Below are 17,835 nucleotides of genomic sequence, written 5' to 3' on the forward strand. Positions count from 1 at the left end.
CCGACTGCAGCCCTCTCTCGGTGCCAAATGGTGCTGTCTAGATCAGTGGTCCCCAACCTTATGAGGTTGTCGGGCGCCAGGGGGCGTGGCCGTTTGCCCACCGCGCGCCCGGGGGCGGGCCCCCCCAGCCGCGCGCCCGGGGCCAGCGCTCCCCCCCCCCGCCGAGTGCCGCACTCCCCCCCCCGTGCTCCCCCCGCCAAGCGCGCTCCCCCCGCAAGCGCCCGTGCGCCATGTGCCCGGGGCCATGGCGCCCGCGGGCACCGTGTTGGGGACCACGGGTCTAGATGGTACCAAGGACGGTAACGGTGCCGAGGTCATTGTAGACGCTGGGGGCACCGTAGGTGACGGCGGCACAGCAATCGGCTCCGGTGCTGAGCGTTCAGGCGGCGGGGCATTGGTGCATGGTTTTTTCGGTGCGGGAATCGGTGACTGTTTAGGATGTTGCTTCGGTGCCGTTCGGTCTGAGCCCTGGCCAGCTGGTACGGTCGGAGTCTCATGTGGCCCCAGTGCCGTAGGTTGCAGTGCCACTGGCCTCTGCTTTGGCTCCGAGTGGGCTCTCTTATGAGTCGGCACCATGCCTGAAGTTCCCAGTTTCTCTCCGGTGCTGACCCGTGCGGCTGTCGGTGCCAAGGGTAGTGAAGGAGTTGGGGAAAGGCCCATTTTCGAGGCTGTATGGCTGGAGTGGGTAGAGGGATGATTTTTACCCATACCCTTACTCTATGCCGCTGGTTTGGGAGCTGCAGGAGAGTCCTCAGAAGAAGGGCGAAGGGACTTCTCGTAAAGGAGTGTCTTGAGCCTATTGGCTCGGTCACAGCAGGCTCTCGCGGTGAGTTTAAGGCAGTGGGAGCACTTTTGCGTCTGGTGTGCCTCCCCTAAGCACTTTATGCACTTAAGAGTGCCCGTCAGAGACGGGCATAGCATCGTGGCATGCCTCGCATCTCTTAAAGCTGGGCGAGCCGGGCATGAGGCGCCCGGGGGAAAAGCGGCGGGCCGCAACTGAAGTTTTTTTTTTTTTTTTTTTAAACAGACTGGGTAAGGAGAAAAGGGCTAAAAAACTTGGATGCTGAGGAAAACTAGGGAGTAAACAAGGTATTTATCTATTTTTAAACAGAAACGAGGAGAACTCAGTGGCTCCATCTGCTGCCGAGGACGGTAGAGTAGGAACTGAGGAGCCGCACAGGCGCCTTAGGATTCCAACGGCACTAGAGGGCACTCTGGTGCCGGCGCGGCGTGGCAGAAACTGCTGGAAAGAGTCTCCGGTCGCCAGCGCGAGGATGCACCAGCACCCAGAGTGGAGCACCCACGAGGACCACTCGAAGAAGAAAAAACTATTTCCCTAGGAAGGTGGTGAAGCACTGGAATGGGTTACCTAGGGAGGGGGTGGAATCTCCATCCATAGAGGTTTTTAGTCTCGGCTTGATTTAGTTTGGATTGGTCCTACCTTGGGCAGGTGGCTGGACTTGATGACCTCCTGAGGTCTCTTCCAGCTCTATGATTCTATGAAAACAGTAGATCAGTGAATTGGAAACTTCTTTAAAGGTGGTAGATGTGTCATGTCTTGTACACACCTTAATGAGCAGATTTTGCAAAGCAACTGAAGTAATGGAAAAAGACTAGCTCAGCTTAACATAACCCCAATCAGAGGACACTATTTTGGACATTACTATTACTAAGCCAGTCATTTTCAACTTTTTTTTTTTTATTTGCAGACACCTACAAAATTTCAAATGGAGTGTGGACCCCTGTGAAAATCTGCACACTCTTGGGGGTCGGCAGACCACATGTTTAAAGCCACTATTTCTGAGCCCCTTAGATGTAGTCTGTGGTCCCCAGGGGTCTGCAACAATAGGTTGAATATAGGGCTCTCAATTGACATGGGTGAAAGCCTGCGATTAACGCAGTCCAGGATTAACACATTACATTTTTAACGCGTTAATCGCAGGCATTAATACTGCGCTGCCCCTTTGAAGTGCCGCTGTGGGCGCTTCAAAGGGGCAGCACAACGCAGAGCCCAGGATCAGCTAGGGACTCCCTAGCTGACCCCAGGCTCCACTACTCCTTTGAAACACACAGAGGTGGCTTTTCAAAGGGGCAGCCACCTCACAGCCTCCATATGTTTCAAAGGGGCAGTGGAGCCCGGGGTCAGCTGGGGACTCCCCAGCTGACCCTGGGTTCCGCTGTCATGGGGAGCCCAGGATCAACTGGGAGTCCCCAGCTGACCCCAGGTTCCGGGGAAGTGCTGCGTGGAACCTGGGGTCAGCTGGGGAGTCCCCAGCTGATCCCAGGTTTCACAGCTGCCTCTTTGAAACGCCGCCTTGGGGTTTCACAGTGGCAGCGCCGCACAGCTGTGTGGTGCTGCCACTTTGAAGTACCCCTTCCCCCCCCCCCCCCCGCCCTCCTTGCCGCCTCTGATAGAGGCAGCAAAGCGGGGGGGGGGGGGGAGGAGGAGGAAATCAACTAGTCCACTAGTCGACTGACTATCCAATAAGCCTTTGCTTATCAGATAGTTGACTAGTCTTTAACTTCACTACCGGGGATGAGCTAGGCACTCCAGCTGATCCCAGGCTCCTAATGTGCTGCCCCTTTGAGGCGCCAGGGCAGCGTTTCCAAGGGGCAGCACAACATGGGGCCAGAATCAGCTGGGCACTTCGAGATCTATGGATGAAAAGACTAGTGCTATTAATTTTTATTTTCATTATATATACTGTTTATGCCACGTGTCACCATCATAGGAAAAAAACCCAGTCAATTCACAATGCACTGCACAGTAAGAACATCAATATGCTGCATGTGCAATGCTTATTTATCAGGAGAAAATAGTTGTTACAATAGCAGAGAACACTCTATACTGTTTGGTTTGAGCATCTTAACCAATACAATACCTCACATTTTCCTAGCACTTTTATACCGAAGAGGAATCTCTTTATAAGACACTGAAATAAAGGTGTGTCTATTGTGAAATGTGGCAACAATGCACAGTGAGGATAGAGTATACATCAATGATGGGCAACCCAGGCTAGTGAATGGGCTGCATGAGTGGCCCTCCATCTCAGAGGGTAGTTTTGCTAACTGTGCTTGCATACCTAGAATTTGCGGGGTGTGCTATAGCAGCACTTTGATGGAATACAAAAGGAGCACTCAGCTCTCACAGTCAACGTTGCATGCAATCAGCATGCACTTCACTTAATGAGCCCCTGCTTTACCTGCTACTTTAGTAATACTGGTAGGAAAAAATCCTACACAAATGGAAAGTAGCGGAATCTGGCAACCCTGTGCGTGTGCAACGGTAAACAAAAATGTCTTGTGGGACACACATAGAACCCTGATGGGCCTCATGCGGCCCCCAGGCTACAGGAAGCCCACCGCTGATATACATACTGTGCACAGTCAGCTGCACAAGTTACTTTTCTCTGATGGTTGTATGGGTTTTCCAGCAAGAAAAAAAGTGATAGGTTGTTGGTTTTTTTTGCAAAAAGAAAAAATTATTAAATTGGAATGTGGGGATGTAGAGTCTGTAATCATTTTAAAAGACTGACACACTTTCAGATTAACAGCATCTCTTTAAAAGTCATATATTAGAGCAGGGGCTCTCAAACTGGGGTTCACGAGGTTATTACAGTAAAACTCCAATAGTCCGGCACTCCTGATAGTCCAGCATCAAAATGGCAAGAGCCTAGTGAGTGAGCTTCGGCAAAAAAAGAGTCACAAGGTAACAGCAGCAGCAGCTGAACTAAGCAAAAAGGGTAAAAAAGGCTTAAAAAAACTAAAACATTACAGTATACTGTATACAGTATGTACAATACAAAGGGTTAAGAACACTTTATATACAGTATATAATGTATTCAGTATATATATAACCTGCTTATAGTACCTCCTGATAGTCCGGCATATCTGATAATCCGGCACCACCTAGGTCCCATAGGTTCCGGATTATCGGAAGTCTACTGTACATGGGGGGTTGTGAGCAGTCACCCTTCACCCCAAACCAACAATTTACATCCAGCATTTATAATGGTGTTAAATACATAAAAAACTGTTTCTAATTTATAAAGGGAGGGGGTCACACTCAGAGACTTGCTTTGTGAAAGGGGTCACCAGTACAAAAGTTTAAAAACCACTGTAATAGAGTAAGAGTTAGGGTGTCAAGACCACCCTACTGAATCACTAACATTACTTTCTACAGCAACCTCAGTTTCCCTTGGAAGTCTTCTATTCAAGTACTAAGGCCCAACCCAATCTTAACTTTGAGATCTGAGGAGACACGGTATGTCCCCTTATGACCTTGACTCAGTACTGGTATGCAGGTCCAAAGCTTCCAAGATACCTGTAGGGTGTCTAGAAATACTTACATCATCAACTTTGGGCTCTGTTACTGGTACCCATTTGTAAATTCTGAGGGATGTGTCGCCAACTGTCACCCATTTCTTCTCCCTATAAAATTACAAGGCAGGGGAAGTTAAAAGTTTCATATTCACAAAATGACCTACTATGCTGTCATGGATTTAAATGGGCAATCATACACTTAAGATGATTTCTGTCACATCATCTTTAGTACAATTACCTGTATTTAAAAAGCAACCGATTATAACCTGCAAATAACTTCACAATTACTGGCTTTGATGAGTGACTGCAGTAGCAGTAATGAGACCTGGGCCAGAGGTATGGTTAAGCAGAATTCTGGCCAACCAAAACCACAATTACAATAGTTTCAAATTTTTATTTAACTCTATATACAGCAGAAGTTTTCAGACACATGGTACTTTGGTTGCTGTATAGTTAAATTTAATGATATTAGAAATCTAGATGCTGTCTGATCATCTGAATTTAATTTTTGGAGAGAAACTTTCTGGTAGCAATTTTACTGTTCACTCAACACTCATGTCCAATTGCTACCAACAGGCCAGCCTTAATTTTAAAGCTATGTGTGCTGCCATACAGAAGGCTAAAATCTGATTCTTGGGCCTTGGCTCCCTGGACCAGCTGGGGTTTGGAATACTGTGGAAGGAGAGCATTGCCTACAGCACTCTATGAAGACCCTTGCCAGACAGCCAACCACAAAGTGACACTGACGAATTGCAAAGGGAAAGTGTCCAAAGGGTACCACTGCAACCTGGGGCCCTGAAGACATACAGAGTGGGGAGATGCCAAGAGCAACTGAGAGATTGGGAGACGGACTCCTTCAGAACAATCATTACACAAGAGCATTAAAGGAAGGTCCACTATGCCAGAAAAATTTAATCTAGGGTACGTCTAGACTACATGCCTCTGTCGCCAGAGGCATGTAGATTAGGCTACCAGACATAGGAAAATGAAGCGGCGATTTAAATAATCGCCGCTTCATTTAAATTTACATGGCTGCCGCGCTGAGCCGACAAACAGCTGATCAGCTGTTTGTCGGTTCAGCGCGATAGTCTGGACGCGCGGGTGTCGACATCAAAGGTATTTGTCGACCACTCAGGTGAATCTCATCCCAGGAGGCATACCTGGGTGGTCGACAAATACCTTTGATGTCGACACCCGCGCGTCCAGACTATCGCGCTGAGCCGACAAACAGCTGATTAGCTGTTTGTCGGCTCAGCGCGGCAGCCACGTAAATTTAAATGAAGCGGCGATTATTTAAATCGCCGCTTCATTTTCCTATGTCTGGTAGCCTAATCTACATGCCTCTGGCGACAGAGGCATGTAGTCTAGACGTACCCCTAGTCTCTGGTAATCAGTTCTCAGGTCACAGATCATCACTGACGGTTCGTGGATTCAAAATAAAATTCTGCAAACAGATCAATTAAAATCTAGCAAAAAAACACACTAGTGTCATTGATTATTAAGCAACAACAAATTAATTTGGAACCACTTCAAAACATTTATGGCCTTCGGGGGGTTTTTTGTTGTTGCTTTTTAAAAAACCCACAACGCTACAGCTGGATTCCAAATCTATTATTTAATACATTGTAAAACACACGTTGGCAGGATGGGAAAAGCTTTGTCACGCCTGTGCATTTGTGATAACATCTGTTCCACCACCACTCTCCTATCTTTTCCCCATTTGACTACAGACAATGTCAATCTCATTCTTCATCAGCCTAAAGGGATACTCTTTCCTCCTTAGAAAAGGAAAAAAGCAGTTACCTGTTCTCATAACTGGTGTTCTTCGAGATGTGTTGTTCACGTCCATTCCAATTCAGGTGTACGCATGCCCCGTGCACAAACATCAGAAACTTTTCCCCAGCAGCTCCCATAGGGTCGGCTGTGGAGACCCCTAGAGCGGCGCCACTATACCAGCGCATATATACTACTGCTGACCCTGACCCTCCCTCAGTTCCTTTTTGCCGGCTACTCCAACAGAGGGAAAGAAGGGTGGGTATTGGAATGGACATGAACAGCACATCTCAAAGAACACCAGTTACGAGAACAGGTAACTGTCTTTTCTTCTTCGAGGGCTTGTTCACGTTGATTCCAATTCAGGTGACTCCCAAGCTGCTACCCCATGGAGGTGGGGTCGGAGTTCAGCATCACAGACTGCAGTACTGCTCTGCCAACTGCTGCGTCCTCCCTGGAAGATTTATCAATTGCATAATGGGCCGTGAACGTGTGAATCGAAGACTAAGTAGCCACCCTGCAGATTTCCTGCAAGGTGACCTGTGCCACAAAGGCCGCAGACGAAGCCTGGGCCCTAGTCAAGTGGCCTGTGACTGGTGGGGGAGGGACCTCAGCTAGGTCATAGCAGGTGCAGGTGCACCACACTAGCCAGGTAGGAATACACTGTGTGGATACCGGGTCTCCCCACATACGCTCTGCGACTGCCACGGACAGCTGTGTGGATTTCCTAAATGACCTAGTGCGGTCTATGTAGAAGGCTAAAGACCTCCTTACATCTAGTGTATGCAATACCCTCTGTCTGTCATTAGTGTGAGGCTTAGGATATAAAATCAGAAGGAAGACCTCTTGCAACAGGTGGAATTGGGAGACCACTTTTGGTAGCAAAGCTGGATGTAGCCTGAGCTGCACTTTGTCCTTGTGGAAGATCTTGTACAGTGGTTGAGGATAGGGCCCTTAACTCAGACACTCGTCTCGCTGATGTGACAGCTACCAGGAAAGCTACCTTCATCGATAGATGTAGCAAAGAACACTGAGCCATCGGTTCAAAGGGTGGACCCAAAAGTTTATTGAGCACCAGGTTCATGTCGCAAGCAGGTACAGGTGGACGACAATAAGGGTGTGTCTAAACTACATGGCTCCATCGATGGAGCCATGTAGATTAGGCTGATCGGCAAAGGGAAATGAAGCCGCAATTTAAATAATCGCGGCCTCATTTAAATTTACATGGCTACCGCGCTGAGCCGACAAACAGCTGATCAGCTGTTTGTCGGCTCAGCGCGCTAGTCTGGACGCTCCCGCGCCAACCTGAAAGCCCTTTATCGACTTCCCTGTTACGCCTCGTAGGATGAGGTTTACCGGGGAGGTTGATAAAGGGCTTTCATGTCAGCAGGGGAGCGTCCAGACTAGCGCACTGAGCCGACAAACAGCTGATCAGCTGTTTGTTGGCTCAGCGCGGCAGCCATGTAAATTTAAATGAAGCTGGGGCTCTTGTACATTTCAAAGGAGGAATGTGGAACTCCACGTGTAGCCTGGGGCCAGCGGGAAGTACTGCTGACTCCGGGCTGCAAGTGGGTGTGCCAGCTTTGAAATGTTGGGGGCTCTTGTGCATTTCAAAGTGGAAGCGCCCTCATGGAGCCCGGGGTCAGCGGGTGACTCCCCAGCTGATCCCAGGCTCCGTGGCCTTTCAAGTGGAACCCGGGATCAGCTTGGGACTCCCCAGCGGACCCCGGGCTCCACGCAGTGCTGCCTTCGTAATCTGTCGGAGGGAGTGCAGTTTGCCCCTCTGACCCCCACTCTGAGTCTCGTAAAAGACGCATCGGACATGGGGTGGTGAGTCCACCTGGGTAACCTCAGGACGCAAGGACTCTGGTTGCCCGCAGACATGAGTCTTCACATCAATGTGGAGGAACTGAGAGCAGTCAGATTGGCATGCCAGGTGTTCTGGGCCCAGATGTAGGGCCGGTGTGTATTGGTGTGCAAGGACAATATGACCACGATGTTTTTTTATAAATAAACAAGGGGGTGAGAGGTCATCTTGATTATACAACGAGGTGCAGAGGCTATGGCACTACTGTGTGAAACACAGAATTCACCTTGAAGTCCAGTATCTCCCAAGGCTACAAAACACATTGACAGATGCCCTCAGCAGGACCTTTATGGTCCACGAGTGGTCGATCAGGGAAGATGTGTTAAAATCAATCTTCCGCAGGTTGGGGGCTCCCCATCTAGACCTGTTTGCCACCCCAGAAAACAAAAAATGCCTGGCCTTTTGTTCATTCCGGAATCACTATCAGAGTTCCATAGGAGACACATTTGCTCTCCACTGGGTGAGAGGATGTCCACCATGGGGTCCTGGGGTTCCTGTATCTCCTCCACCAGGAGTTTCTGTTCCGCGCCACCCTGCGCAGCAGCTCTTGATATGCCCTGTGGTCCACGGGCAAAGGCCCCAACATAGAGGTGCCAGTCACTGCTTCGTCTGGGGAGGATGACAAACAGGCTTGGGTCTGGGCAGCGTCCTCAGTGGGTATCGGGGCTCTGTCCTCGGGACCCACCTGATGATCTTTTCGTAGAGGTTGCTCTCTAGACTCAGGAAGTGGACTGCTCCCTCTAGGTGATAGGGATGTAATGGTGTAGTCAATTAACTGCTTATCCGATAAGAAAAACCTTATAGGTTAATGCTATAGACTACACAGACACACACCCGCCAGTAAATTTTTTTTAGCAGGCTGGCCAGCAGCCTGGTTCTGTCCTGGCTTGCGATGGGTCTGGGACCTACCCCTGCTGTGGCTCTGTATTTAAAGTGCATTAGGCACTGGGCGGACAGGCAGCCCGGCTCAGTTCCAGCTCACACCGGGTCCAGGAACTCAGAACCCCCTGAACAGGGGCTACTGCCATCCCACTCTGCTGCCTCTGATACAGGCAACAGGCAGCCGGTCCGCGAGGGGAGCTGGTTTTTAAACCGACTCCCCTCACAGACTAGCTCCCACCTGTCACCTCGCACTGCTCCTCGGAAGTGGGCCCGGGAATGCACTGGCTGTTAGCCCTGCCCCTGGAGCCTATAGAATAGTCAACTAACCAATAAGAATTAATGAGGTTACTCAACTATTCAATTAACTTATATTTAACATCCCTAATCTGTGACTTGTGGACACCACTGACCTAGGAGCGCCCTGGGACTGGTGGTACCACCCAGGGGGTCCAGAAAGGCCACCGCGCAGGTGGTGGCCAATGCTGTTGCCACTGTGCTGGCGGGTCCCTTGTACTGCGTTGAGACCAGCTGCGCAGAGAACTGGTTGATACCGCATCCGACTCTGATTCAGACTAGGACGACCATGGCGGTGCCAACAATGTCGGTGCTGGGACCTTGCCTGGGACCTAGATCAGTGCCGAGGAGGTCTGGAAGGGGAGCAGCGCCTTGGATTTCTGGACCGTGACCTCAACCTGGAGGCTGATCTCTGTGCGAAGTGTCAATCCCTCAATGCTGGGTTCTCTCTCCGTGCCGGCAGTGGAGGATATTGTGATGGGGGACCCTCCGAGGTGAAAGACCTGTCCCGGTACCATTCCATGGACTGTGGTCAATGGAGCATAGCTGGCTTCCCCCTTGAGCAGTGCGGCCCCAGCAGCACCTGGTGGTTTGTTACGCACGGTGGATGCCTCGGCCTCGAGATATCTATTAGATGTCTGACTGCTTCAAAGGTGTCCGGCATCGAAGGGGAGTTCAAGACTTGCACTGGACTCCTGTCTCTCGGTGGATGGTCACATGCCAGACTCGATGGCGCCTGTCCCGGGGCTGGAGTCAACAGCACGTCCTGGACCTCCCGCACCAGGGATTTTCTCCAGGTATAGTCCTGTCTTTTATAGGGCCTATGAGGGGCTCTACCGCTGTCTTCTCTCCTGCCAGTGAGGTAGATCTATGTCTCAGCACCAGTCTTCAGTGCCGGGGAACCCCGGCACCGAGAGTCCTTTACCGCACTTGGCTTCTGCACCGCATCTCTTACCGAGGCCGGGGTGCTCTGCACTGAGCTGGCTCCCAGGGTTGATTTTTCGGCCTGAGGGGGTTTTAGCACCGCTTCCATCAGGAGCTGTTGGAGCCTATGCCCACTGTCCTTTCTAGCGTGGGGCTTAAAGCTTTGGCAGATCTTGCACTTTTCGGTGCCACGTTCTTCACCCAGGCAGTGAAGGCACGCATCGTGCGGGTCACTGTTGGGCATATGGCGTTTGCAAGCTGTGCACGCTTTAAAGCCTGGGGTGTTAGGCATGCCCCAGCGCCCCGAGGGACTGAATGTTTGGGCACTTGCCCACTGTCCTTTTATTTGCTTGAAGATCTTTATCACAGAGAAAAACAAAGTGATGACCAGAAAAATGAGAGCTACCACTAGGGACTAGGCACTTGCTAAGCAGGAGCTAACTACAGTTCCAACATCACCACGGACAGTAAGAAGGAACTAAGGGAGGGTAGGGTTGGCAGTGGTATATATGTGCTGATATAGCGGCACCACTCTAGGGGTCTCTACAGCCACGCCTACAGGAGCTGCTAGAGGAAAAGTTTCCGACGTACGCGTGCTGCGTGCACGAACACCTGAATTGGAATCGACGTGAACAATCACTCGACGAGGAGAAAGTTACTCACCTCATGCAGTAACGACGGTTCTTCAAGATGTGTCCCTCCGTGGGTGCTCCACTGTTGGTGTTGGGTCGTCCCGGCACTGCAGATCCGAGTTTTGAACAGCAGTAGTCCGCCGGATCGCACATGCGCGGTTAGAGTCTCGCGACATTTGCGCCCTTTTCCTCACGTGTGAGGTCTGGCTCCCACCAATTCCTCTCGTCCACCCGAGTATCTGAAAAAAACCCATAATTACGAGCAGAGACTCCAAAGCGGGGAGGAGGGTGGTTAGTGGAGCACCCGCGGAGCGACACATCTCGAAGAACCGTCGTTACTGCGCGAGGTAAGTAACTTCCTCTTCTTCTTTGAGTGATGTCCACGTGGGTGCTCCACTGTTGGTGACTTTGTAGCAGTACTCAAGAGCACCTGGACGGCAGGTCTTGGAGTCATGCTTTAAGGGCTGTTGAGAGCACTGCTGAGGCCACTGAGGAATCAGTAGCTAAATGGTGTACTATAGTGCAGTGTTTCATAAAAGTGTCATTAGAAGACCATGTGGCTGCACAGCAGATGTCTCAAAGAGGGACCCCTAACAGGAAAGCCCTGGATGTCGCTATGGCTCTTGTAGAATGAGCCCTGGGTGCTGTCGGAAGTGGCTTGTTCTGGATGGTGTAACACTTGATACACAAAACTATGACATTCAAGATGCGTTGAGATGAGTGTCAGAGGGGTAGCCGTGTTAGGACTCCTCGTCACTTTTGCAGATTCAGACTGTGGCACCTTATAGACTAACTGAAGTGTAGGAGCATAAGCTTTCGTGGGCAAAGACCCACTTCGTCAGATGCATGTAGTGGAAATTTCCAGAGGCAGGTATAAATATGCAGGCCAGGATCAGGCTGGAGATGACGAGGTGGATCCAATCACGGAGGATGAGGCCCACTTCTAGCAGCTGATCTGGAGGTGTGAATTCCAAGAGAGCAGAAGCTGCTTTTGGAGTTAGCAAGCCATTCACAGTCTTTGTTTAATCCAGAGTTGATTGTGTCAAATTTAAAGATGAACTGTAGCTCAGCAGTTTCTCTTTGAAGTCTGGTCCTGAAGTTTTTTTGCTGCAGGATGGCTACTTTTAGATCTGCAATTGTGTGTCCAGGAAGATTGAAGTGTTCCCCTACAGGTTTTTGTATGTTGCCATTCCTAATATCAGATTTGTGTCCATTGATTCTTTTACGTAGGGACTGTCCAGTTTGGCCGATGTATATAGCAGTGGGGCATTGTTGGCACATGATGGCATATATTACGTTGGTAGATGTGCAGGAGAACGTACCAGTGACAGTATGGCTGATCTGGTTAGGTCCTGTGATGGTGTTGCTAGTGTATATATGTGGGCAGAGTTGGCACCAAGGTTTGTTGCAAGGATTGGTTCCTGAGTTCGAGTTATTATGGTGCGGTGTGTAGTTGCTGGTGAGAATATGCTTCAGGTTGGCGGGTTGTCTGTGGGCAAGGACCGGCCTACCTCCCAAGGCCTGTGAAAGCGAGGGAGAGTGGTTCCCCTTTGGAACGGTCTGCTAGAGACACCAGCAAATGTTGAGACTTATGGAAACCTCTAGTTCTATCTATGTAAAAGGCTAGAGCTCTACGCACATCAAGGGAATGCAAGGTTGTCTCCTGAGACGAGGCATGCGGCTTGGGGAAGAAAGAGGGGAAAACGATTGGTTCGTTGATATGGAATTCAGAACACACCTTGGGGATGAAGGCTGGGTGAGGTCGTAGGATGATACATCAGGGCTGCCAGCTCACTGACCCTACGGGCAGAAGTAACGGCAAGTAGAAAAACCACCTTCATTGTGATGCGTGGAAGTGGTACAGTAGATAGCGGTTCAAAGGGTGGTTAAGTGAAGGCGTCCAGGACTAGATCTAAGTTCCAGGGAGGTGGTGGAGGGCTGTGGGGCAGATTGAGGTTGGCCAACCCTTTGAGGAACCTCGTGGTAGCCAGGTGTGTGAACACAGAGGTGCCGTCTATGGAACATCGGAAGGTGGTGATCATCGCAAGGTGTACTTTGAGGGAACCGATGGCTGATCCTGAGTGCTTTAAGGAGAGAATGTATTCAGGATTTCATCCAGGGCCACTGCATGTGGGTCCAACTGCTTGGTAGTGCACCAGGAGACGAACCTACGCCACTTGTGAAGGTAAGTTGACCTTGTGGTATCCTTCCTGCTATGCATCAGGACTTGTTTAACTTGCGAAGAGCAGAGGCTCTCGGACTCAGAGAACCAATGAGGAACCATACTGTCAAGTGGAGAACATGAGGCTGCGGGTGAAGAAGGGCCCCCATGGTTCTGGGTCAGCAGGTTGGGAAGTTTGGGTAGGGGATATGATGGGAGGAGAGACATCTGATAAAGAAAGGGAAACCACGTCTGGCAAGCCCAGGAGGGCGCTATGAGAATCACCTTGGCTCTATCCCTGTTGATCTTTTCTAGGACCCTGGGAATGAGCGTGGTGGGAGGGAATGCATATAGAAATTGACCTCCCCAATTGAGGAGAAAAGCGTCACCTAGAGAACCCTGGCCAATCCCCACCTGGAACAGTATCATTGGCATTTTGAGTTCTTGTAGGAAGCAAAGAGGTCTATCTGAGGGAAGCCCCAGTGGTGGAAGATATGTTGGAGAACATTGTGTCGAAGTTCCCACTCATGGTCTGGCACAAAGTGTCTGCAGCAGCGTTGCTGATTCCCAGTAAGTATGATGCAATTAGCGTGGTCTTGTTGCGAATGCACCAATTCCAGAGGCGCACTGCTTCCACACAAAAGGGAGCGAGAGCGGGTGCCCCCTCGGCGATTTATATAGTACATCTTAGCAACGTTGTCGGTAAGTATTCTGACCGTGGTCCTGCAGATATGCGCTTTGAAGTGTTTGCAGGCATTGAAAACAGCCTTGAGTTCCAGGATGCTGATGTGGAAAGTTGTTTCTCATGGCGTCCATCGCCCCTGAGCGGAGAAACCGTTCATACTGGCACCCCAACCGATAAAGGAGGTGTCCGTAGTAATATGAACGGATGGTTGAGGTTGATGGAATGGGACTCCTGCAAGGAAGTTGTGTGGTTAGGTCTGCCATTTGAGGGAAGTTATTACAGCACATGGTGGAGTGACCCGCTTATGGATGCGGTGCCTTGTGAGAATATACACAAATGCCAGCCAATGCTGCAGGCATCGAAAGTGCCGTCGTGCATGGTGGACCACACGTTGTGGCAGCCATATGACCCATGAGCTGCAGGCACGTGAGGATTGGAGCTGTAGGACTCATAGTAAGTACCAAGACTAAGTCTTGTATAGCTTGGAACCTTTGAATAGGTAAATAAGCTCGTGCTGTGGTGGAATCAAGGCGAGCCCCTATGAACTCCAGGGTTTGGGTCAGCTCTAGCGTGGATTTCTGGTCATTGATGAGCAGACCGAGGGACTTGAATGTCTGTCTTACTGTGAGAATCATATTGGATGTTTTGGATGCAGATGGACCCTTTATCTAAGGCAGTCGTCGAGGTAGGGGAAGATTATGATGCCCTGTCGATGTAGGTGCGCCACCACTACCACAAGTGTTTTTGAGAACACCCTGAGTGCGGAGGAAAGGCCGAAGGGCAGCACTCGAATTGGAAGTGCTCTACTGTGAAATGAAGAAACCGCCTGTGAGTGAGGTGGATGGTGATGTGGAAATAAGTATCTTGGAGGTTGAGGGCTGCAAACCAATCCCTGTGGTCTAACACTGGAATTATAGTTGTGAGAGTTACCATTTTGAACCACTGCTTTCGAAGGTAACGGTTGAGTTTCTGAAGATTGAGTCTAGGTCTCCAACCTCCAGTTTTTTTCTGGATGAGGAAGTAGCGGGAATAGAAGCCTTTTGCCTCTGAACTCAGTCAGTACCCTTTCTACTGCTCCGAAGGCAAGGAGTCGATGGACTTCCTGCTTTAGTAAGTTCTCGTGAGAAGGGTCCCTGAAAAGGGATGGGGGTAGATGGGGAGGTAGTGATACGAAGGGGATGGTGTAGCCTGATGAAACGATCTCGAGAACCCAACGATCGGATATGGTGGTCAACCAATTATGGTAAAAAGGTCTGAGACAGTGGTAGAAAATGGGAACTGTGTGATTGAGTGGGTATGTCACAGGGAGAATTTGTGAGCCCTCAACCAGGCTGTCAAACTTGCTGCTTGTTGGATGGTTGGTTAGAGGTGCGGTTATTTTGAATGCGCCTCTTTTGGGTTCCTTGTCTCGTCAGGGATTGATCGAATGGGCATTGCTGGTATCTTGAGTGCAAGAAGTCGTAGCGTCTCTGGTATGGTGTGTACCTTTTGCGCCAGTATGGAGGTGTATACATACCAAGGATATGAAGAGTGGTTCCAGAGTCCTTGCTTGAGTGGAGGACCTCGTCCATCTTCTCCGCAAACAATTTCTCTATGTCGAACGGGAGTTCCTCCGCTTTGGTCTGAAGCTCTCATGGGACTCCAGCACTTTGTAGCCATGAGGCTCACCTCATGACTATCGCGGTAGAACAAGCCGCTGTGTCTGCCACATCTAGTGCGATCTGAAGTCCAGTCCTAGCGGACGCGTATCCCTCCTGGACTATGGACTTCAAAATGGGTCTCTTGGCATCCGGCAAATGTTCCATTGGTGCAGTAAGTTTGGTGTAATTGTCAAAGTCGTGATTAGACAGGAGAATGGCATAATTGGTGATGCGCAATAATAGCATTGAGGAGGAATATATTTTCCTGACGAAAAGGTCCATGCGCTTGCTTTCTTTTTCAGCTGCAGCATTCTTATGCTGTGTCTTGGACCTGTGTTGGGCTGCATCCACGACTAAGGAATCAGGCTGAGAAAAATAAAAATTCCATACTCTTAGCCAGCACAAAATACTTTTTGTCTGCTCTCTTATTGGTCGGCAGGGCAGAGGCTGGGGTCTGCCAAATCTCCTCGGCAGCCTCCATAAAGGCCTCATCAATTGGGAATGTGATCTTGGCTCGTTGGGAGGGTTGGAGGTTTTTGAGGAGACGGTACTACTCCTCCTGAACTTAAGTTAGACTTCCTGGCTAGTGGCCACCCTTTTGAACAATTGTTGGAACTGTTTAAGATCATCCGTAGGGGACGCGTCCCCCAGGATGACGGCTTCGTCTGGAGAGGAGGAAGACTGGTCTGTAGGGGAAGTATCGGGCTGCTGATCATCAGGTTCTGATAACTGACCCTCTTCTGGTTCCGAATAGTGTGGTGGAGATGAAGAAATATGAGGTGGAGAGTGTTGTCCATGAGTAGGCACAGGAGAAGGAGCATATCGCTGTGGATGAGAGGATCTGTAACAGCAAGGTGACCAGTGTCTAGGATAGGAAGGCTGATGCCGGTGGTAGGCAGTTGTCCAATACGGTGGTAATATCTGTGGTGATCATATGACATGACCATCTTGGAGAGGAGTGCCTCGAGGAAAAGACACGCCTATGCTCCTCCCAACATGCTGTGTGCCCCGATAAGGCTGGGGAATGAGGAAGCGTTACTGAGCCCCTGGAAGGGGGGGGGGGGGGGGGAAGAGGAGAAAGAGACGTGTCTTGGCTAGGTGCTGCGGTGAAATTTGCGCCCCGGTGCCGGAGGCAATGAAGACTGAGACTTCTGGTGCCTTTCAAAGGTTTCTGCGTGATGCGGTACCGGTGACTGCGGTGCCAGCGGTGAAAGCGACAGTGCCGGCGTAAAGGTTGGAGAGCGAGGACTAGAGCTCCGAGGCTTATTTGACTTTGTGTGAGCCTCTCTCAGCGCCGATGGTCTGTTAGGTGCGTCCAGTGCTGAGGTAGAGTGAGGTGCCCGCTGCAGCGCGGTTGTTGCTGTCGGTGCCGACGCTGGTGCCGGAGTTTTTGTGGATGGGGCTGTTGGTGCCAATGGTGCCTTCGATGCCAGATAGTGAGATCCCGAGCCCATTGTCAGCAACGACGGTGCCGTTTGGCGAACTTTCGGGTCCGAAACAGCCCTGGGACATGAAGGGACGGTGCCGGACGAACCAGGCTTGTCCACAGTACTAAACCTGCTTGTTGGCACGGGTGGAAGGGAATGCGCTGTGAGGTGCATTTCTTTGCTGAGGACCGTGTAATGGGGGAAGAAGCCCTCCATTTTTGGAGCCTAGGGGGGTCCGAGCGAGACGTGGACGATGTTGAGTCCGATGGCTGTAGTGCTTTGTCGAACAGGAGCACGCGGAGATGCATCTCTCAGTCCCGACGTGCCCTAGCCGTCAGCTTCAAACAGTGCAAGCATTTCTAAGGCACATGGGCCTAACCTAGGCATCTGATACAAGAGGAATGCCTGTAGGAAGCCAACATGGCTTCGCAACAAGTGTCGCATTTTTTTGAACCCCAGTGAGCCCAGCATTGTAAGAGGGGTCCTGTCATCAGTCCTCCTCCACTTTGGTTGTTCAGATTCTTCCTTCTTCCTCTCTCTCTCTTTTTTTTTTTTTAAATGGCCTGAGAAAACAGCCTTTGAACAAGAATATTTTTTAAACCAACGCCGAACTTGCTAACTGTAACTAGAACTATGACTAAGAATAACAACTAACGACTAACTAAGAGTATTCTTCTTTTCTTTCGTGACCAAACAGTTGAGAAGAGCTCACTCTGTCTGTGACCGAGGGAGGCAACGAAGGAACTGGCAGGTGCCAGATGACGCGTGTGAGGAAAAAGGGCGCGAACGTCGCAAGACGCTAACCACGCATGCGCGGTCCGGCTGACTATTGCTGTTCAAAACGCCGATCTGCGACGCCGGGACGACCTGACACCAACACTGGAGCACCCACGGGGACATCACTCGAAGAAGAACTATTTATGGCACTTTGGCAACAAATTTTGGCTTTTTCTACACTGGCATTCATTTGAAATTTGTATTTAAAAATCAGCATTTAAACTCTGATTCAGATTAAATAGCTTCCTGCTTCATCCTAAATTCACCATTTTGTAAATGTGCCTTAGTGCCACCCATTCATTCACACCAGATGGCCAAAGCATGTCAGAAACCAATTTAACTAGAACTGTCTGAACTGTTCCTAAACATGATAAAAATGGCAGTGGAGATAAGAGCCTGCAAATGCTGATGACAAACCTGTAAAGCAGGGGTGAGGAACCTTTTTTGGGT

At 50.2% G+C, this 17,835-nt stretch overlaps 1 protein-coding gene across 3 annotated transcripts in view; it reads right to left on the reverse strand.

Annotated features, from left to right (window-relative positions):
• LOC106732805 (B-cell CLL/lymphoma 7 protein family member A-like) overlaps positions 1-17,835 on the reverse strand; it is a 160,278-nt gene that overhangs the window by 116,719 nt on the left and 25,724 nt on the right. For all 3 annotated transcript variants that reach the window (XM_075897842.1, XM_075897843.1, XM_075897844.1), the window contains one exon: positions 4,350-4,431. In XM_075897842.1, coding sequence (XP_075753957.1) covers positions 4,350-4,431 — 82 coding nt within the window. The remainder of the gene's footprint in view (positions 1-4,349; positions 4,432-17,835) is intronic.

The sequence above is a fragment of the Pelodiscus sinensis genome, chromosome 15 (assembly GCF_049634645.1).
Source record: "Pelodiscus sinensis isolate JC-2024 chromosome 15, ASM4963464v1, whole genome shotgun sequence".
In the NCBI taxonomy this organism is placed as follows: Eukaryota; Metazoa; Chordata; order Testudines; family Trionychidae; genus Pelodiscus; species Pelodiscus sinensis.